The sequence below is a fragment of the Lissotriton helveticus genome, chromosome 3_1, assembly GCF_964261635.1.
Source record: "Lissotriton helveticus chromosome 3_1, aLisHel1.1, whole genome shotgun sequence".
Taxonomy (NCBI): Eukaryota; Metazoa; Chordata; class Amphibia; order Caudata; family Salamandridae; genus Lissotriton; species Lissotriton helveticus.
Window position 1 is genome coordinate 713035215 of NC_136061.1, and position 22750 is coordinate 713057964.

Sequence of the window (22750 nt, forward strand, 5' to 3'; positions counted from 1 at the left end):
TTAGAAAACAAGGGCATGACTGAACTGTAATCTAGACACAATACAATACACAATGAACACGATACTTATTCCCCATTCATACCACGACATTAAAATACATGAAGAACATTCAGAATAACAGTTCGAACAGAATACTACCTGGAATACGGAAAACAGAATACATGAATTTTCTCGAGAACAGAACTGACTAGAACAGAAACTAGATGCACTGCTGAAACAGTACGAAACTTACCGGTCTCATAAAGAGACACGTCAGGACCCGCATCCACCGAAGTGGACACTTCGTTTGTGAGTCTGTGTACCACCAACCCACAGACCAGAGACAATTAGATTGACCCTGTCTAGATACCACCCCAGTAACGGTACTCACCGGGCAGCAAGAACGGAAGGCCTCAGACTGGACGGGACTACTTGGACGCCGGACGGACGAACTTCGGACTTCTGTTACGGGTGGACCTCCGGATACCTCGGACCTTGGACTCTCGGCTTGGGCTCTGGTCGGGACTCGCCGCGTTCCTCCACCGTCTCGTCTGGATGCTGGACCGCCTCCTCCGTCTCCTCCGTGGGCCTGAGGGATACTTGAAGCAGAAATATCTGCCGGTGCGCAGAAGAGTTCCGTCACGACTGCAGAGGGTCAGGGGGTCGGCGTGGCTTCACCGACGCGTGGGGAAAGGGCAAGTCCCTGTTCGGGCGCCATTATGTGGTAAATAAATAAATAATACCCTATTTTTGAATGCATAAATGAATAACAGATAGCTCAATAAATAAGAGTCAAGATTCGAGGTAGTAGGAGTTTTTGCAGGTTTAATATAGCATAAGGACAGGAACAGGACGACCTGCACGGGAATAGGATGGCAGCTGCCGGGGACAGGATCGGGACAAGGGAACAACTTTTTAATAACAGTACATGAGCATATATACATAGCGCAAACACATAGCATTACATTGCAATAGGCGTAGCAGTGGGTGGAGCAAGAGGCGTGACGCGTAGCAGTCGCGAAAGATAAGGGTGAAAGTAGGTGTAACAGGGCGTATACACAGACATGTGATGCAAACGTAACAGAATATGTCATGAATGGGGCGGAAACCGTGGAGGGGGCTACCTAAGGAGCCGGGACCTCTAACCTGATGGTGCGCGCAAACTGGCAATGACGTGTTACTAGGAGAAGCTGGGGGCTATGAACTCTGTGCTAGGAGCAGAGACTGAAGTCTGGAGAGTCAGGGCGACATGTACCTAAACCCTATCTAGTATCTGATGTTTAGGGAACATGTTGATATAAACTAGAAGTCAGGAGGGGAAAAGCTAACAGACTCTAAGACTGGAGCATGCATTATTCTACATGTAGTGCGTGATGAAGAATATTAAATGACCATTAATACAATATTTCTCTAACATGGGGCCGTAAAGGCTAGACAATGACGGAAACTATTGATGCAGTTCAGTAGCTTTAGGAATGCAGAGGAGGAGGACTGAACTGATAACTGGAATCATAACATACTCTTGGCAGACTCAGAGGAAGAGCCAGGCTGAACCGGGCACTGTGAGGCAGGAAGTAAGTGAAGGGTCGAGGATACAGGTGGGGGCTGTATCGCTCCTCAGCGAGGACTCAGAAGACAGGAGCTGAATCTGGTGTCCAGGCCCTTTTGAGGCCTAGTAACGGGGACTTTTCAATGGAATAACGTGCACACTGAGAAACGTGGCAACGTAGCTTTACATAGGCCTGATATTCGTGGTATTCACGAGAACTGGAAACTGGCATACTAGAGATGGACACAACTGTAATTGCGTCTTTAATCAAACATGGGGAATAACATATGCATATTAATCATGCACAGATAACATATGATGGAGGACGCGTAGGGACACAGAACATGGCAAAATTTACTTTTCCACAGAGGTCTAAAGGATGAGTTAAAAGATTCGCTTGCACACATAGTTAACTTACCTGAAGATTTTAAAGAATTTCAGGATCTGGTGGTGAAGCTTGATCATAGGTTGGGTGAACGTAAAAATGAAAAATCAAGGGGTGAGTTTAAAAAGTTCACAATTTAAAGTTGAGAAAAAAGAGTCAGAAGTCAAGAACACTTTAGTAGAACCTGTCTTTTTGGGTGGGTTTAAGGGTCCTTTAACTCCTGAAGAAAAGGAACGAAGACGTAAGGGTAATTTATGTTTGTACTGTGGTAAATCTGGGCATTTTGCTAAGGATTGTACAGTTAAACCTTCCAAAAAGAAAGTTTTAGTAATTGAAACCCCGGTGAAAAATCTGTCGGAAAACTAGAATTCTCGAGAGAAGCTGAGATCGTTCGCTCGAGTAAATCTTCACCTAAAATCTCTCAATTTGTCACTAATGTAACTACTCTTATTCCATGACATTTTACTATTCGAATGGTTTTTATTTTAACTACCCTTCAGAGACATAGTATTCCTGTACTTTTGGACTCTGGGGCCACTGGAAATTTTTTCGATATTGGGTTTGCCCATAAATTGAATTTAAAATTCATTGCCAAGAAGGAACCGGAGCCGGTGAGGGCTGTTGATGGTTCAGTTTTGTCTTCTGGGATTATTCGATTCAGCACTGAACCATTGACTTTATTGGCAGACAATGGACATACTGAGAGGGTGGTTTTTGATCTTATCGATGCACCAACCTTTGGAGTGATTTTGGGCATTCCTTGGTTGGAATTACATAATCCAAGAATAGATTGGATTAAAAGAACTGTTACCTTAGAGTCTTCTTTTTGTAAATTGCATTGCTACCAGGAAACCAGGGATCCGGTGATGCCGCTTTTTTGTGCTACTTCAAATACAGAAATTGATAGGCTTCCTGTAGAGTATAGGAATTTTTCTAAGGTTTTTGATCCAGTTGAAGCAACTAAACTTCCACCTCATAGAGTTTATGATTGTAGAATTGACTTGGTTCCTGGAGCTGTTTTACCTTGCAGCAGAATTTACGCGTTAACAGAACCTGAAAATGATTATTTGAGGAAATATTTGGATGAACTTTTAGAATTAGGATTTATTCGGCACTCCACTTCTCCTGCCTCGTCTCCGCTCTTCTTCGTTGCAAAGAAGACGGGAGATTTGAGAGCTTGCATTGACTATAGAGCTGTCAACAAAGCAACAATTAAAAACAGATATCCTTTACCTCTAATTTCTGTACTTCTTAATCAAATTAAAGGTTCGAGTATTTACACCAAACTAGATCTTAGAGGAGCTTATCACCTGATTCGAGTTAAGGAAGGTGATGAGTGGAAGACAGCTTTTCGTACAAAGTTTGGTCTCTTTGAATATACTGTCATGCCGTTTGGTCTTTGTAACGCTCCGGCAGCTTTTCAATATTTTATTAATGAGGTCTTGCATGATTTGCTGGATGTCTGTTGCATAGTTTATATTGACGATATCCTAATTTACTCTAAAAATACAGAGGAACATGTGCAACATGTTCAAGCTGTTTTACAAAGATTAAGAGATCATTCTTTGTTCGCTAAATTGGAAAAATGTGTATTCCATGCATCCAAGGTGGAGTTTCTTGGCTATTGCTTATCTCCTGAAGGGATTCATATGGATCCTAAAAAGGTAGAAGCAATTTTGACCTGGCCAATTCCAGTTTCAATTAAGGACACACAGAGAATTTTAGGTTTTGCTAATTTTTATAGGCGTTTCATTTCTAAATTTTCCGAAATTGTTTCACCTATTACTCAGCTTTTGAAGAAAGGGAAAAAAAATTCTTGGACTGAAGAAGCAGATCAAGCCTTTTCTTTATTGAAAAGGGCCTTTACTTCAGCTCCGATTTTAGTTCATCCTGATCCAGATAGGCCATTTTTTGTCGAAGCTGATGCTTCTCAGACTGCTATTGGTGGAGTGTTGCTTCAAAAGGATTCAAATTCTGGCCATTTACACCCAATTGCTTTCTTTTCAAGGAAGCTTTTATTGGCTGAGCAGAATTATACAGTTGCTTAACGGGAACTTTTAGCTATTAAAGATGTGTTTCAGGAATGGCGACATCATCTTTTGGGTGCTAAACATACTATCACAGTATTTTCCGATCATAAAAATTTACAATTTTATTCCACAGTAAAAGCTTTCACTCCCAGACAAATGAGATGGTTGCAGTTTTTTTGTAAATTTGATTTCCTAATCACATATCGGCCAGGTAATAAACAGTTATTATCTGATACACTTTCACGATTAGTTTGTGAGAAGGATTTAATTGCAGTTAATGAACCACCAAGTATTTTGTCTAAGGAAAAAATAGCTGCAGAGATTCATTCTGAAATTTTTTTGGAGTCTGTTAAAGAGGAATTAAAAACTTTTAACATTCAGGGGTGGTTATCTAAGAAAGGGAATTCTGTCAGAGAAGGTTTGTTTTTTCATGATAATAGGTTATTTATTCCTACAAAAAAATTACAAGATGAAGTTATGCATTGGAATCATGATTTGGCAACTGCTGCTCACCCTGGTGTTAATAAAATGTTGAATTTATGTCAGCGCTATTTTTGGTGGGAAAAATGATTTCTGCGATTCAGCAATTTGTAAAATCTTGTCCAGTGTGTTCAAGACAAAAAGCCTTACATGCAGTTCCAATGGGTTTGCTTCAACCAATGATTATTCCTCCTCAGCCTTGGCATACAATCAGTTTAGATTTTATTACAGATCTTCCTAAATCTAATGGTTTTACTACTGTTTTGGTGGTGATTGATTTACTATCAAAAATGGGACATTTTATTCCATTGTACAAGATTCCCACAGCTGTAGAATTTAGTACTGTGTTTTTATCAAATATTGTTAAACTTCATGGTCTTCCATCTAAAATAATTTCTGACAGAGGCCCTCAATTTATATCAAAATTCTGGTCTCAATTGAGTAAACAACTGGGAATTGAGTTGGCCTTGTCTTCTTCCTTTCATCCACAAACTGATGGTCAAACAGAAAGGGTTAATCAGCATGTTGAACAAGGTTTACGATGTTTATTAACTAATTCCTCTGGTCATTGGGATGAAATTTTGCCTTGGGCTGAATTTTCTTATAACAATACCACCCATTCAGCTTTGGGTTGTTCCCCTTTTTACTTTCTCACTGGTCTACATCCTAGATCCCTTCCTATTCTTTTACCTGAGGACCAGCAATTTATGCCAGCAGTTGCTGATAGATTGACTTCATTGATCGATATTCAGGAGAAAGCTAGGAAACAGTGGATTAAAAGTAAGATAACTATGAAGAGAATTGCTGATTCTCATCGTAGATCTTCTCCTATTTACAAGGAAGGACAATGGGTTTGGCTGTCTATGAGAAACATTCAGTTGGAGGGTCCAAGGAAGTTGAAACCTAGGTATATTGGGCCTTTACAAATTGAAAACATTCTGAACCCAGTGTCTTTAAAGCTAATTTTGCCCGATGAATACACTATTCATCCTGTATTTCATGTATCTCTTTTGAAACCTTTTGAACCGTCTACTCGACCTGATAATCCACCCCCACCTGTGGTTATAGGGGATCATGTTGAGTATGAGGTTAAATCTATTTTAGATTCAAAGAGAATTCGAGGTGCCTTGTTTTATTTGGTCGATTGGAAGGGTTATGATCCTTCAGAACGATTTTGGGAACCAGAAAAGAATGTTCATGCCCCTAGACTTATTAGGTCTTTCCATGCTTTACTTCCTGACAAACCTCGCCCTGTGAGACGACCTTTGGGGGGAGGAACTGTTAGGGGTGTTACAGGTCGTCTAGCTTAGTGAGCTTAATTCTGGTTATATGTTTTAAACTGTGGATTGTCTAAACTGAAAAAATCTAATTTCATGTTTAAATTAAACTCTGAATATCAATAGAGTGTTAAAACTGTAATTTAATCATTTGTAAATAATAGGTTGAAGTTGCATTTAGCAATGCTTGTTTGTTTTTTCTGTAAGTGAAAGGAGCCTTCATTTTCATGTTAAAGATTGTGCGCTCCTTGTGAGTAAGGCTTGCGCTGGTCCTCGTGTCTGGAATCCTGGTGGGTGGGGGATCGCGCAGGCTCTCGTGGCAAGAGTGGAATCTATATATACAGCTTCCTTCCAACGGTCGGCGCTTCGTCTCTTGTTGGGTTCGACGAGCGCTTCTGACCCCGTTTTGCTGAACAATGAAACCGTCATCCTTTTCCCTTCAAAAACCCTCCAGAGTCTTCCACCTTAAAATAAGAAATCCTCCCAACTCCTAGTCGTGTTTCCTGGGAACCGGTCCCCTTTTGATGATAGGCTTCGCGGAGAATACGAAGCTTTGTGTTTACTCAGTCAGTCAGCAGGAAGATCGCGTTACGTTTATCAACGCGCCTGAAGGCGGATCGAGGCTGCAGTCGGACGAACGTTTTCAGAGGAGACAGTAAGATTACATATTTCTGTTATTAAACAGAAGGGTTAGCGCAGCGTCTGAACTCTAGAATTGAACTCGCTTCAGATCAGCTAAGGGCAGCTGCGCAGCTAGAGTTTAACAACCCTTGGTTAAGACAAGGTAATTCAGCTGAAAAACAATTGAGAGGTCATTAGAGATCTGCGAGGAATAAGTTGCACGAGTCTTCAAAATCAACAAACCTTGGTAAAGACAAGGTTATCAGACTTATTCTAAAAAGAGTCTGCAAGGAAACTCTTCAGCTAAAAGACTAGTCTTGTTAAACAAACAAGCCTTGGCAGAGACAAGGATCTAAATGTTAAATTGGAGAGAACTATATAATATGTAAATAGGTAACGGTTCGGACTCTGAGAAGGCGGTCTGATTGTTTAGTTAACTGCTGTTAAAATATATTAGATAGTTGTACAGAAGTAGGCTGTTGTATTCTTCTTCTGTCACCCCCTTGCAGATATTTCCTTGATTAGATGAGTTGCAGAAGTCTCCAGGTATGATTCTTGATGTTACTCACATGTGTTAACCAGTTAAGTTCACTAACCAGATTAACTGCCAGTTTTAACTAAGAAAAGTTTATTTCTTCCTTGTTTGACAATCTTTAATTTTTCAAGGAATCTTGAATAAGAGACTGGGCAATTCAGGATAGTCAAAGTGAGAACAAAGGCCTCAAGACTCAATGGTCAGTAATGAATTGTTTAGCTAATATTTTGGTATAAGGTGTAAGTTGAAAAGAGTAATTCACTGTCAACCTTTCGAATGTTGAATTGTGTAGAATTTGACGCGCATTCAGAAGAAGTCAAAGGCCTGGATCACTACCCAGAGAAACAACTTCAGAAGCCAACATTTCTTTATGTGTTGTTAGTTTTCTCTGTCCACTTCCCCTTTCCCTTAGGGAAAAGTTAATTCAGTCAGAGTAGAAATCCTGATTGTGTTGGTTGATCCTTGAGGGAGTTGGGAGTTTGCAGCTTAAGAGGAAACGTCAGAAGAGTCTCGCAGAACTTCACAACATATACCACATGCAACAGTTTGTTTTTCAGCATATTGATGAAATATTATATGTATGACTCCCATTGCCCACGGGGCTGTTTAAGCAATGCCAAAAAGTCATAAACACTATTTTAAAAAAAAAATACTAGCAAAGCTTCAAGAAAATCAAACAAGCTATTGAGAACGCTACTGAAATGGCATTCTTTGATCCAAAGCTTCATACCAAAGTTGTTGTTGACATTAGCACAGTCGGGTTAGGCGCAATCCTTGCACAGCATGGCGGACAGCCAGGTGCCCGAAAACACATTGCGTCATATGCAAGCAGAAGTTTGTCCGAAACTGAACATGTAACAACGTGAGAAAGAAAGTTTAGCAGTGGCGTGGGCTCGTGAACATTTTCACGTATTTTTAAATGGAAAGCTTTTATGCTTGTGACAGATCATCAAGCATTTTTGACTATTTCTGGTAATCCTAAGGCCAAGATGCCTTCTTGTATTGAATGCTGGGGTCTGCGATTACAAGAATACAACTACACAATCTTGCACAGTCCAGGGAAAGATCAAAGCCCTGCCGACTACATCTCATGAGTACCTCTACCGTGCCATGTGACCCTTCCAAGATGGCTGAAGCCTACATAAATTTAATTGTGAAATCAAGTACACCAGCTGCCATTTTGTTGGAACAAGTTGCTGCTGCCACGAGTCAAGATAGTGACCTGTTAAAACTATAAACATTATAACACATCAGTCTTGGAACAAACATATTCAACCTCTTAACAGTGACAGTGAACCCCAGAGGTTTAAAAATGTCAAAGATGAACAGTCATTATCCTTAAAGGTTTGAGAATTGCAACAACAGATAATTGAAGTGGCCCATGAAGGACATCATGGAATCGTTGCCACAAAACAAGCTCTCTAAGACCAAGTTGGTTTCCTCACCTTGATGAAAAAGTTGAAGGGAATTGAAGGCATGTCATCTATGCAACTGCCTTTCATCAAAAACCACTCAACACACCTTAAACATGTAAGAGTAGTCAAAGCATGTATGGGAAAGAATTGCCATTGACTTCTTTAGTTCTCTTGACAATGGACATCACCTGATGGTGACTGTCAATGAATACTCCCTTTTTGCATTGATAGAAGATCTCTCATCTATAACTCAAGAAAGACTTTGCATCTTTGCGACATGGGGTGTTCCTGTGATCTTAAAATCTGACAACAGTCCCCCTTTCAACAGTCAAGAATAATGAGATTTTCTCAGTCATCCTAATATGAGGAATCAGAAGAGCACACCTTTATGGCCACAGGCCATTAGCTTGTTGAACGTTTCATGAGTGCTCTTAAGAAAGTTGTTCAGTCTGCTGTATTTGAAAAGCTCAACCTTAAAACTGTCTAGAACTCTTTGAGCTTACAGTACGACCACAAGTTAAAGCCCTGCAACTTTGAAGTTCGGGAGAGCCATGATGACTAAGTTACCTCAATGGGCCAACAGACGATCAAGTACTGTGGAAGACACCCGTTTAAAAGACTTGTATCATTAAAGGTCACAAGAGGAGATCGGCTGCTTGTCTGTCAGTCGAGAAAATGAAAATGTGATGCTCCCTTCAATATTGAGCCATTTCATTTGTGACCAGAAAAGGACACATAATGAATGCTCAACATACCTGGGAAGTCAATTACGTGAGATGATTCGCATTTCTGACATGTGGTTTACCGCTGGTCAAGCATTGATGTCAACATAGAGACTGGTTCTGAAAGGATGATTGAAAACCCCTTGACTGCTGTTGTTCCTACACCACCAACGCAGATCATGGACACTTCTCCAATGACACGAAGACTCATTAAAGTATTATATATGCATGTTTGTAAAAAAAAATATATATTTTTTACAGAGGGGGAGAGGTAATGTTGTGTGAGTTAACAGAGACCAAGCCCTTTTGGCTCTGAACGGACTTCGTAGAACTCTGACATACGTGTCAGAGCATAGTGAAGTGAATGCAGTTTTCGAATGTTGAGTTTGCAGTTACACGCAGGTGAATAAAGATGTCTAATATAAAGCTTCATGTGTGGTGTAGTCATTGGCAGGTGCCCAGACTGTGGAGAACGCTACACAGACAGACAGTTTTTCTCTTTCCTCCTCTCTCCATCAGTCAGCCAAAATGTGTTTCTCTTCTCTTCATCCTTTATCTAAACTCCCAGCATATCCCACTCCATCATTTATCCAAATTCCCAGCACATTTCTTTCCCCCTCCATCCTTTAGCAAAACTCCTAACACATCTCTTTCCTCCGTCACCACTTTGCCATTGACTTCTCCCTCTGACAATTTGGTGCTACTCTCCTCTCCAGTTTACTTCCCTCCCCCCTTTACCCACTCTCTACACACTCTCTCGGATAGCCTTGGTGATGATACTGCACTTTACAAATGCACATAACACACCCTGTTCTCTTCACTCTCTCTCTCTTTCTGACGCAGGCGCTTGTTCTCTTCCTCCTCTCCACGTAATTTTATTCCTCTCTTCCACCGTGTGTCACGTGTCTCTTTTCCTTTTCCCATCTTTCTTTTTCCTTCATCCCACCTTCATCTTTCTCTTCTTCTCCACCACTTTTCCTTCTTCGAAAAATGTCCTCTGGTGTTTCCTGTCATCTAGCAATCCTCTCACCCTTCTTCCCTCTTTTTGTTTCTTTTTCACCCCATATCCTTTCATATCTCACTCTCCCTCTTCTTCTGAATTTGTTTTCCTTCTGCTTCTCTCTTTCTCTCACTTTAGGCTCTCTCTCTGCTCCCTCCTTTCATATCTCCTCAAATCTCCTCCCTGTACTTGTGGCCTCACCTCTCCTTTCTTCTCTGCCCGTTTCACATTGTCTCTTTACAAGTCCTTTTTTGCCTCACTTTGCTTGTCTGACTTAATCCCTGTTGGCTTACCATATCTGTTCACAAGGCACCTAGCAGATCACTGGTGAAGGCTTAGCACACAGTTAGGAGGTCTCCAGAGTGACGGATCTGATTGTTGCAGCTTCTTTCACGTCTTGGTGACTTGGTTGTAGCTAGGACCCAGTGCAGCACTTTTTCAGGCCTGTGCTGGGAGAAGGGTATGTGAGCATCGGTGCTGTTACTGTTAAATCCATTGCTACAAGGAAGAGCAGGTGGAGAAGCCAGTTTCAGGGTTTAGCAAAGCTGACACTGACACCAGGTTTGTGTGAAAAAGGTTGCTTTATTGAAGCAGGTGCACATCACACAAACAACCATGGCCTTTGACTTACAAAACTACAACCTCACTACACAAATTAACTCACCTGTGTTAAGCTACTCCCACCCCATAAAGATCCCTCCCCTGACACCAACTTAATTCAGCAATATCGTAACTGCTTTAGAGCTGGTCAACTGAGACCTTTAATATCCCTTCTTTCTTTACTGCATCTATTAACCTTTTAACCAATTAAACTTCCTACAGAACCTTAAACTCTCTGACTCTTGCAGGGGTGAACTTGCCTACCCGTTCCCTTTCAGCCTGAATTGCCATTGACAACAACAATAAACTTCGGTAAACCATGGCAAAATTTCTCTGCCAACTGCCTATGCACCTGCTTCAAAGTGACAACCTTAGCAGCATAACCCTTTTTGCATACATGTATGGAACAAAGCTTGCCCAACACGAATGATGCAGGAGAAAAATGAAACTCCTCACCCAAACTGCCTATGCATAGGGATAAAAAAAGCCTTATTTATCAGGTACCAGTCACCGTGGCATTTAGACAAAATGGTGGCTGGTACCACAAAAGGGCAGCACATATACCCCTGGGCTACTTCAGTAGCCCAAAAAACAACCGAACCCTGAGCAGTTGTCAAATTCCTAAAAATACATGGGGGGCAGACATCCCTATGGTCGGCTGTCTCCCAAATCTCCCTTGTTCAGTGCAGGATCAATCACACAATTATCCAGAGCCCTTCTGCCACCTCTAACTGGCCCCTGCTGTGTAGCCATGTGTACGTGCGAGAAAAGGGAAAATAGGGTAGGGCATTAGTGTGTAGAGAAACTCCACGGCACAGCTTAATGTCCAGCTGTATTTGATCGGCTGCGCCAGCCCTGCTTATTGACAAGAGTTTCATGATAATCTCTAGCATTGCTGTAATGCGGGAAACATTACCAAAAATCAGTTAGTCTAACACGAGATGTGTTGCACTTGGTAGAGCTAGAATTATGAGAACGGTCGAAAGTATTTGGCATTTAACCACCAAATTTAGTTTTATCAGCAGATACGTTTTCAAATTAAATACTTTTTAATAACAGTTTATCGCAAACTTCTAGATTCTCAAAGGCATTTTGCTGAGCAGCAGAAATCCTCTGCTATGCATATTAAAGAGGATATTTAGGTGTAAGGACAAAATGTTGTCTACTGGAATGTGCTAAAGGATAAACCAGATCCTTGATGATTAAAAAATATTCTCCAACAATGGATCCCATTGTGTGCCAACTCATGATGAGTACCATGTAAGGGAGGCATCTACTTGACTCAAATACTTGTAAACTATTTATTTCTGCAATTGTAAGATAACTATTACTTTCTGCAATTGTAAGATTACGTCAGTTGGATTTTCATGTTGAAGTCAAATTGAAAAAATAAGACGATTTGCGTAGTTAAAAAATAACTTCTACCTTTTGGGGTCGATTCAGATTGCTTTGTTTGTTTTGATGCTGAAAAATGTCCTAACACAAAAAATCAAAAAGGAATAATACAGCCCTGTTCTTCACCCCTTTAAATTTCCGTCTCAGTGATTAGGGCCATAATATATTATTGCAGCACATATTTGTTTTCGGTGGCCCTCATTCCGAGTAGACTCTTAAAAGCAATTTTGGTGGCAATGTGAATTTGATCTCCAAAGGTGCACACAAGTAAAGCAGTAATTTGTCATCTATTACCAAAACATGCAAAATGATCACACATGATTCTGAGGACAAATTCACCAGCTCTGGATTGGAGGAATTGGTATACAGAAATCAGTGTGAAAACAAATTTACAATACTTGTCCTTCTTCTGTTGGGGAATACTCATAATCTCTCATTATCGACACGATCTATAATTATGGGTACAGTCACCTGTGGAATCAGCAAATTTGGATTCAAAATTACCGATTGCTGCAATACGGAAAATGAGAGGCAGTGCTTCTAGAGATATAAAGACACAGGACCTGATTCACAAAGGGCCTCCACACTCGTGGTGGAGGCCCGCAGTTGTGGAAGAGTCTGAGAATTGTTATTGTGGAGATTCCGCCCCGATTGCGGAGACTCCCCCACGACGGCGGGTCCTCTGTCATGAGTGTAGAGACCCTCTGTGAATCCGGCCCACAGTGATCACTCTGATAAGTGGTGCAGTACTAGAGTAGCCATGACTTAAATTGTTTGGCCTTCACTATACATGCTCGATTTTAAACTATAAATTGAGAAATCATTATTAGCCATAACTTCAATGGACATTAATATAGAAAAAAGAAAATGAACCTTTGTGGATGCACACATGGGAATGGACACCAATTGCAAATGCTTATTTTCTACTACTTTTAATTTGTGGTAAACTAATCTATTACACCCCCCTTGATTTTCTTTTGGGTGGTTTTTCTAAACTTGGTATGTTAGGAGCATGAATACAAAATGGTGACTGTCATAAACACTTTCAATCACCAGGTAGGGAGGAGGAATTTCATGTCTAGTCTGTTCCCCAACAATCTATAATTCATCAACAGTTGACTAAGACACTTGTAACTGCGTTATACACAGTCATGAAGATAACCCTCATAAACGCTATGTATTGAGGTGATGCGGTTTATACTGATTTTCCGCCCCACATAGACGTTATGGCATTTATCATTGGGTCATCTCTTGTGCTGTATGCCTGCCTCAAGCCTGAGGTCAACTCTGGAATAGCGCAGTAGTGTCCAGAGAAAAGGTGATGCCACATACAAGGGTTGGTTCTAAGAAACAAACCTATACCCCACAATCACTTTATTCTGGAACGGGTATGGTTTGTTATTTAAAAATTAGATATGGGTATACGGTAGGACCAAGTTACTGAGTCCTAGTATATCACTTCAAAAACTCACGGTCAACATGTTTCTGCTCCTCTTGGCCCAGCCGGGTCTGTGGAGCATTCGTCAGGACAAATACAAAATTAAAATTATACTCACACCCTTTCTGTGTGGTATGTCAGTGTGTCAAATTGCTTTCACTGTCGTGCGTTACTGGAGGTTCTATTGGACCTGGAAAGTAAATAGCAGTTATTTACAAATACAAACATTCTATATTATTATTCTGCTGTGGCTTGTACACCCTTATGTGTATACAGTCTTTTTTCACAATTTGTGATTCATTTCAATGTAGGCAGATCCTTCTCGTTCCTACACTGAATATCAGGGAAAAATAGGAGAATACTTGGCGAATTACAGTGGAGAAATTTATCATATGAAACACCGTGTTATGACTGACACCATTACTTGTTCATGCAGACTGGATAATCATTAGACTAAATATTTCATAAATAACTAGCATTGTGGTCGTATGGTGCAGTGATTTAAGTGTCCCTTTGTTGTTAAGAAACCATCATATACAGCATCGTTTTTAAGAGTTGTACATTTTCTTTTTTCTTTTTTCGGCCCGATTAATGTAAGGTTGGTTATACAAACAGGTCATAACACATTTCATTTCTTACTCGTAAAAGGGAGCCCATTAAGTCGGCTTTACCTCTTTTTTCTAGTAGTCACGTCTGCTCGGGGGAAAAAGGACCTCTGCGTCCCAGGCTGAAAGTTAGAGAGATAGAGGAGCGATTTTTGTCCATTACTATCCATAGACTAAGTGCCCTCGTAATGCGGAGCACCAAAAAAAGGAGAGTGTGAAACCTACGTTAGTTTCTTCTTACCCGCAATGAATGGCGAATTCCGCGTCTGGTGCTGGCGCTGCCCCCGGACGCGGAAACTCGTCAGACACAGGTCTTTGTAGTACCTGGGGGTTAACAACACAGACGACAGACTTCTTTGTGGACGCTTTCACAGAGAAAATGAAAGAGCGACTTATATGTCGTTACCTCTACACATTCAAGATTGCAATCCTTGCGTTACCAAATCAATTAAGTAGTGAATTCATAAAATTGCATGCAGTGTTTGAAAAACGAGTATGAAAAAAGTGAGTTCTTTAGTTTCAGAATTTTACACATTAACCTACAAGGAGACAAATGCATTAGCTCATTATATGCTACAGTGATGTTTCTATGTGGGGCTGTTATCCCGATGGTTAGCTATAGGGAGTAACTTCATTACACTATTAATTTTGTCATCAATATAAGACCTAATACTAGTAATATTTATTTACTCTAATAAGGTGTGGGAAATACCCATTCACAATTAATTTATTTCTTGAACCACGACCTCTGATTAACAGGCACAGATATAATTAGTCCATCAAGCATGGATTCCTAAGCAAAATGATGCCACTGTACATTATCATTAAGACCCCTCAGGTGGGTTTGGAGTCTATTTACCCACCTTTGTTCTTTTTCATAAAGGGTGCTTTCTGCATTGCCTGACCTGTATGTCAGCATTTCGATCACAGTCCATCTTAAATCTTCAGCTTTGTGACCAGTTTCTACGAAGTGGGTACAGAGTTTGGTATTGCTTTTTTTTGTTCTTATATTGCTCTTGTGTTCCCCTATTCTAAGCTTGATTTTCCTACAGGTCATTCCAATGTAATGTTTTGAACACGGACATGTGATCATGTAGATGACGTGTGTTGGGTTGCAGGTGGTATGCTGTCTCTGGGTCCAGAGTAATGTCTCTGAAAGTTGGAGTGTTTTGCTGGTCTTTGTTAAGTTACAGGCTAAACACGACCCACAGGGGTAGTGTCCTGTTATCCTTGTCATTGATGGATTCCTTGAGATGCTTGTTGTAGGTTGAAGTCTTGGTCGGGTATGTACAAGTATGTCTTTTAGGTTACGTGTTCTGCGGTTTGCAAATCTTGGTTTAGGCCATTTAAGTGTCCCTGAGGTCAAGATACGCCAGTTTTTGTTAATCAGTTTCTGAACTTTATACGTAGCTGGGCAGAACGTCGTGACACAGGTAACAAGGTCCTTGACAGGTTCTTTTGTGAAGGTTTCTAGTAAGGCAGTTCTGGGTTGATTATTGGCTCTCTTTCTACATTTTGCAATGGTTTTGTTATTATAGTTTCGGTACTGTAATTTTCTTGTCAGGTCTTGTGCCTGCAATCTGTAGTCGATCTGTTGGCTACAGTTTCTTTTGAGTCTAAGGAACTGACTGTACGGCAGATTGTCTCTCAGAGGTTTTGGGTGAAAGCTTTGATATGATAATAAGCTGTTTTTAGATGTGGGTTTAGTAAAGGTCTTTGTTTCAATTCGCCCATTCTGTACAAAAATTGTTAGGTCTAGAAAGTCTATTTTGGTGTCATTAGCAGTAAATGTGAATTTCAAGCATTTATCTCTGGTGTTCAGCCATTCCATGAACAATTCTAGATCTTTATCTTTCTTCCAGAACATCAAGACATCATCGATGTAGCGCTTCCAATAAAGCACATTGTTAATGAAAGGATTGTTTTCCGAGAAGATGTTATTACTTTCAAACTGGCTGACATAAACCCACATCTAAAAACAGTCAGTTCCTTAGCCAACAGATCGACTACAGGTTGCAGGCACAAGACCTGAAAAGAAAATTACAGTACCGAAACTATAATAACAAAACCATTGCAAAATGTAGAAAGAGAGCCAATAATCAACCCAGAACTGCCTTACTAGAAACCTTCACAAAAGAACCTGTCAAGGACCTTGTTACCTGTGTCACGACGTTCTGCCCAGTTACGTATAAAGTTCAGAAACTGATTAACAAAAACTGGCGTATCTTGACCTCAGGGACACTTAAATGGCCTAAACCAAGATTTGCAAACCGCAGAACACGTAACCTAAAAGACATACTTGTACATACCCGACCAAGACTTCAACCTACAACAAGCATCTCAAGGAATCCATCAATGACAAGGATAACAGGACACTACCCCTGTGGGTCGTGTTTAGCCTGTAACTTAACAAAGACCAGCAAAACACTCCAACTTTCAGAGACATTACTCTGGACCCAGAGACAGCATACCACCTGCAACTCAACACACGTCATCTACATGATCACATGTCCGTGTTCAAAACAATACATTGGAATGACCTGTAGGAAAATCAAGCTTAGAATAGGGGAACACAAGAGCAATATAAGAACAAAAAAAAGCAATACCAAACTCTGTACCCACTTCGTAGAAACTGGTCACAAAGCTGAAGATTTAAGATGGACTGTGATCGAAATGCTGACATACAGGTCAGGCAATCCAGAAAGAACCCTTTATGAAAAAGAACAAAGGTGGGTAAATAGACTCCAAACCCACCTGAGGGGTCTTAATGATAATGTACAGTGGCATCATTTTGCTTAGGAATCCATGCTTGATGGACTAATTATATCTGTGCCTGTTAATCAGAGGTCGTGGTTCAAGAAAGAAATTAATTGTGAATGGGTATTTCCCACACCTTATTAGAGTAAATAAATATTACTAGTATTAGGTCTTATATTGATGACAAAATTAATAGTGTTATGAAGTTACTCCCTATAGCTAACCATCGGGATAACAGCCCCACATAGAAACATCACTGTAGCATATAATGAGCTAATGCATTTGTCTCCTTGTAGGTTAATGTGTAAAATTCTGAAACTAAAGAACTCACTTTTTTCATACTCGTTTTTCAAACACTGCATGCAATTTTATGAATTCACTACTTAATTGATTTGGTAACGCAAGGATTGCAATCTTGAATGTGTAGAGGTAACGACATATAAGTCGCTCTTTCATTTTCTCTGTGAAAGCGTCCACAAAGAAGTCTGTCGTCTGTGTTGTTAACCCCCAGGTACTACAAAGACCTGTGTCTGACGAGTTTCCGCGTCCGGTGGCAGCGCCAGCACCAGACGCGGAATTCGCCATTCATTGCGGGTAAGAAGAAACTAACGGAGGTTTCACACTCTCCTTTTTTTGGTGCTCCGCATTACGAGGGCACTTAGTCTATGGATAGTAATGGACAAAAATCGCTCCTCTATCTCTCTAACTTTCAGCCTGGGACGCAGAGGTCCTTTTTCCCCCGAGGAGACGTGACTACTAGAAAAAAGAGGTAAAGCCGACTTAATGGGCTCCCTTTTACGAGTAAGAAATGAAATGTGTTATGACCTGTTTGTATAACCAACCTTACATTAATCGGGCCGAAAAAAGAAAAAAGAAAATGTACAACTCTTAAAAACGATGCTGTATATGATGGTTTCTTAACAACAAAGGGACACTTAAATCACTGCACCATACGACCACAATGCTAGTTATTTATGAAATATTTAGTCTAATGATTATCCAGTCTGCATGAACAAGTAATGGTGTCAGTCATAACACGGTGTTTCATATGATAAATTTCTCCACTGTAATTCGCCAAGTATTCTCCTATTTTTCCCTGATATTCAGTGTAGGAACGAGAAGGATCTGCCTACATTGAAATGAATCACAAATTGTGAAAAAAGACTGTATACACATAAGGGTGTACAAGCCACAGCAGAATAATAATATAGAATGTTTGTATTTGTAAATAACTGCTATTTACTTTCCAGGTCCAATAGAACCTCCAGTAACGCACGACAGTGAAAGCAATTTGACACACTGACATACCACACAGAAAGGGTGTGAGTATAATTTTAATTTTGTATTTGTCCTGACGAATGCTCCACAGACCCGGCTGGGCCAAGAGGAGCAGAAACCTGTTGACCGTGAGTTTTTAAAGTGATATACTAGGACTCAGTAACTTGGTCCTACCGTATACCCATATCTAATTTTTAAATAACAAACCATACCCGTTCCAGAATAAAGTGATTGTGGGGTATAGGTTTGTTTCTTAGAACCAACCCTTGTATGTGGCATCACCTTTTCTCTGGACACTACTGCGCTATTCCAGAGTTGACCTCAGGCTTGAGGCAGGCATACAGCACAAGAGATGACCCAATGATAAATGCCATAACGTCTATGTGGGGCGGAAAATCAGTATAAACCGCATCACCTCAATACATAGCGTTTATGAGGGTTATCTTCATGACTGTGTATAACGCAGTTACAAGTGTCTTAGTCAACATATGTCATAAACACATCAACATGCAACAAAGAGCCACATTTTCCGTTATTTGATCTTCTTCTGTTTCCCATTTGCTAGATCAGATATAATTAAGGTCTGGTACATGTGAGCGATCCTCAGCCCATCCAACCTGAAAGCATCACAGAGGGAGCAGTACGTGCATGTTTTTCTTCTGTCAACAAATAGTACTCTTGAGGACTGTATCCAACCCTAATAACAGTAATATTTTATGAGTTTCTATTCAGAACTACCATCAAAATCTATAGCTTTTTAGCCAATATATTTTGAAAGTTGTGTTGTAAAATTAATCACTTAGACCACTTTTTAAAGAACTTTTTAAGGGAAATCCTTTAAATCTTTCTGGAGAAGGCTGAAATCACTTCCAATGCTTGCTTATTTACGGCAGTATGGAGTGGGGATTAAAAAATGTTGCCCGGGTGATTAAGATTCCTAGCCTATCGCTTTTGTGTCCACAATCGTAAAAAATTTGAACGAGAATCTGCCTATTTAATTTGCTTTTCGTGGACACTTTTCTAATTCAGGAAGAGAGGACGAGAAGGAAGATCACAGAAATTAAAGTATGAGCACTGTATATGAGGATTGGACTGGACAAACAAATTATGATACCAGCCATATATTTATTACCACTGAAATAAGTAATACTGTTAAGTACCTTTACTTTAGTCAGAGTCAAAATATAAATTAAGCAACTATTCATAAACATGTCTGTGTCTTTTCTCTGTCTTCTGAACTGTTCTCTTTTAACAAGTGTGCTGAGGTAATAAAGGTGTGGGTATGTCACTGTTGATATTGTAAATACAATATAATATTACATTCCCTCAGTCACTGTTATAATGCTTGCTGCTCTATTGTAGCATATTTATTACTCACACTCATTACTGACACAGGTCGTGTTTTTTAAATTCAAAATATCCTCTATCATTTAAGAAAGATCTATACAAAGCATGAGTGTAGGCTACTTGTGACAAAATCACCACTAGTATGATGATAATTATAGAAGTGATTTATAGAGTGCACTTTCACCGACGATTCCTGGCCCTGGGAACAAGTAATCCAGTTATGATAGAAGGGAAAGGTGGATACTGTTTTCCAGGCTCTAACTATTTTTTACAAATAGTGTATGAGGATTGGTGGTGAAGCTGATGCGGGAGTATGTTCCAAAGCTTGGCAGGAGTGACAAAGAAGGATTTGTCTCAGCACCAAACTTTATAAAAGGGTGATAGAACGAGCAGGTTTCTGTAGTAGTCTGGGGTTCTAAGATGAACTTATCAAATCAGGAAGATGCACAGGTTATAAAATGACCTGTCAGGGTCACGGGTAATTGATAAGGGATGATAACGAGGTGACAATAAGGAGAGGAAGTGTCAGGAGAGAGTTGGTTTTAGATAGACTCCCATTTTTAGAATGTTGTACATATCCACTGCTCATATTTTACAGACTTCACACTTGAATAATATGCCAGTGTCCAGTCCCAGGGGCTCCAACACAAGCAGGGTTGTGGTTGTGATTAAATAAGGAAAATCAGGAGCTTTTATTAAAGCAAGAGTTTAAATCTCCCTAGCACGTGCTGTTCTCTCCCTTCCCCACTTGATGTAAGGCAGCCAATCTACAGAGTGTGCGCCACCAGCCCAATGGACAATGCCCGCTCCCGTCGAAGCACTTTTAGCAGCAGAGCAGCACTGGGAATTAGAGAAATGTAGTAGCATCATGCTCGAGGAAGGGACCAGAGAAAAGGATTGCCATTTTCAAGGCAAAAATCTGAGCGGGTTGCAAGATATGGAAAGTCTGTACTTGCCTAAATTACTATAATACATTAATGACTAACTTTTAGAGAAGGATTACTTTCATAGAAGAATAAATTCCAAATGTGATACAATACATACCTTCATTATTTGGCTGTGAATTTACGATAACCTCAGTCAAGGCGCCTTCTTCAGGTGTAGCACTGTTGAGCTGGCAAAGCACTGCATCAACGATTGGCATCACCATAGCAGCAGTAGAAGTATTACTTAACCACATGGATAGTAGTGCGGTGCAGCTCATAAATCCCAACAACAGCCTGAAAGACATCCAGACATTCACGGTTATTCCAGTTGTCCTCTTTCAGAAATAGAGATTTTTTTCAAGTGAATAATTAGTCCACTTCACAACAATAGAGCACCTAAACACCATCAATCAGCCACTTAAAGCAGTGATAATATAACCAGTAAGTATTCAGTTGTAAAAATAGGAGGCACAGGCATGTTTACATGAATGTAGCAAGCATTCTTCATGCCGGCACTGGTTGACAACTGTTTTCGATTCTGACTCAAAATTGGTACAACCAATCCCGTGATCATGAATGTTGATTAGACAAAGTGCCACTGAAGTGGAAGTGACATCACAAGCAGTGTGACTTCTGAATGCAATTTCACTCTACACTACTACACTGAACCTCACTTCACTCTGCGCCACCCCACTCTACACCACTCCACTGTATGAAATTCCACTCTACGCCACTCCATTGTACCTCACTCCAGTCGACACCACTCCACTCCACTCTACAGTTCCCTATTCCAATATACGCAGCTACAGTTTACGCCACTCCACTCTACACCAATCCATTGTACACTTATTCAGTCAATGCCACTCTACTATAAGCTCTTCTACTGGATGCAACTACACTCTACAGCACTACACTGTACACTATTCCACAGTATGCCACTCCACTCCACTGTACGATATTCCACTATACGCTACTCCACACTATGCTATTCCACTGCACACACCCCACTTTACACCACTCCACTGTATGACACTCCACTATACGCTATACCAGTGTACGCCACTACACTCTTAGACATTCCACTCTACACCACTCCAGCAAATGCTATTTCACTATATGGTACGACTGTATGTCACTGCAACGTATGCTACTACACTCATTATCCTACTCTACACCACTCCACTGCACGCTACTCCACTGTATGCTAATTCACTCTACGTCACTCCACTCTACCCTATTACAGTCTACACTATTCCGCTCTACAACACTCCACTCTACGCCACCCCATTATACAACTGTATGCCCGACCCTTCACTGAACGCCACTTCCGTCTATGCTAATCTACTGTACGCAACTTCCAATCTATGACAATACACTCTACGCTAGTCCACTCTATGACACTCAATTCTATGACACTCCACTCTACACCCTTTTACAGTGTGCAATTCCACTCTACACCACTACACTGTACCGCACTCCACTCTCGCCATTTACAACTTTACTGTATGATATTCCACACTACTCAACTCCACTGAACACCACTCCACTCTCTACTCTCCGCCACTCCCATTTCCGCTATTTCACTGTACACCACTACACTCTACCAAACTTCACTCTACGCCATTTCTCTCTACATCACTCCACTGTATGCTGTTCCATTCTACGCCACTCCACGTCACTCTACAGTACGGTATTCCATTGTATGCAACTACACACTATGCCTATCGAGTCTACAACACTCCACTGTACCCCACTCCACTCTACGCCAACCAATATATGCTCTGCTACTGTTCACAACTACATTCTATGCCACTACACCTTATGCTATTCAACTGTACGCCACTTAACTCAACTGAATACCGCTCTATGTGACTCCACTGAATGGTAGTCCACTGAATACTACTGCACTGTCTGCCACTACACCGTATGCTACTCCACTCGGCTATTCCACTCTACATTCCACTCTACGCTATTCCACTCTTTGCCACTCCCCTCGACACAGCTACACTTGACACCAATCCACTTTACACTACTCCACTATATGTCACTCCACTCTATGCCAATCCACTCTATGCTATTTCACTGTATGGCACTCCACTCTATGCCACTCCGGTGGAATGATGCAGCAACACTATGTACGGAGGTAGATGGCAAATAGTATATCAGTGAAAGTGTGTAAATTATAAATGTAATTCATAGCTGGTGATGCGTGAATTACAAATTTTAGTTACAACTATAACTTTACAATGTCTAAGGTTTGTATAGTTTAATTTGGGTTTGTATAGAAGGAATAAATAACATTTTCCAAATTATAGTAGCTAATTATACTACCTATAAAACCTTTGTTTATATATATATACATACATACATATATATTTACACATTCACACACATAAATATATATAGAACAA

The 22750-nt window shown here is 40.5% G+C and overlaps 1 protein-coding gene across 1 annotated transcript in view; it reads right to left on the reverse strand.

Moving 5' to 3' along the window:
- The window catches only part of LOC144822877 (solute carrier family 13 member 1-like), a 701886-nt gene that overhangs the window by 418608 nt on the left and 260528 nt on the right, over positions 1–22750 (reverse strand). Inside the window, exon 4 of the mRNA XM_078680852.1 lies at positions 20458–20633. Within this exon, the coding sequence (XP_078536978.1) occupies positions 20458–20633 (176 nt within the window). The remainder of the gene's footprint in view (positions 1–20457; positions 20634–22750) is intronic.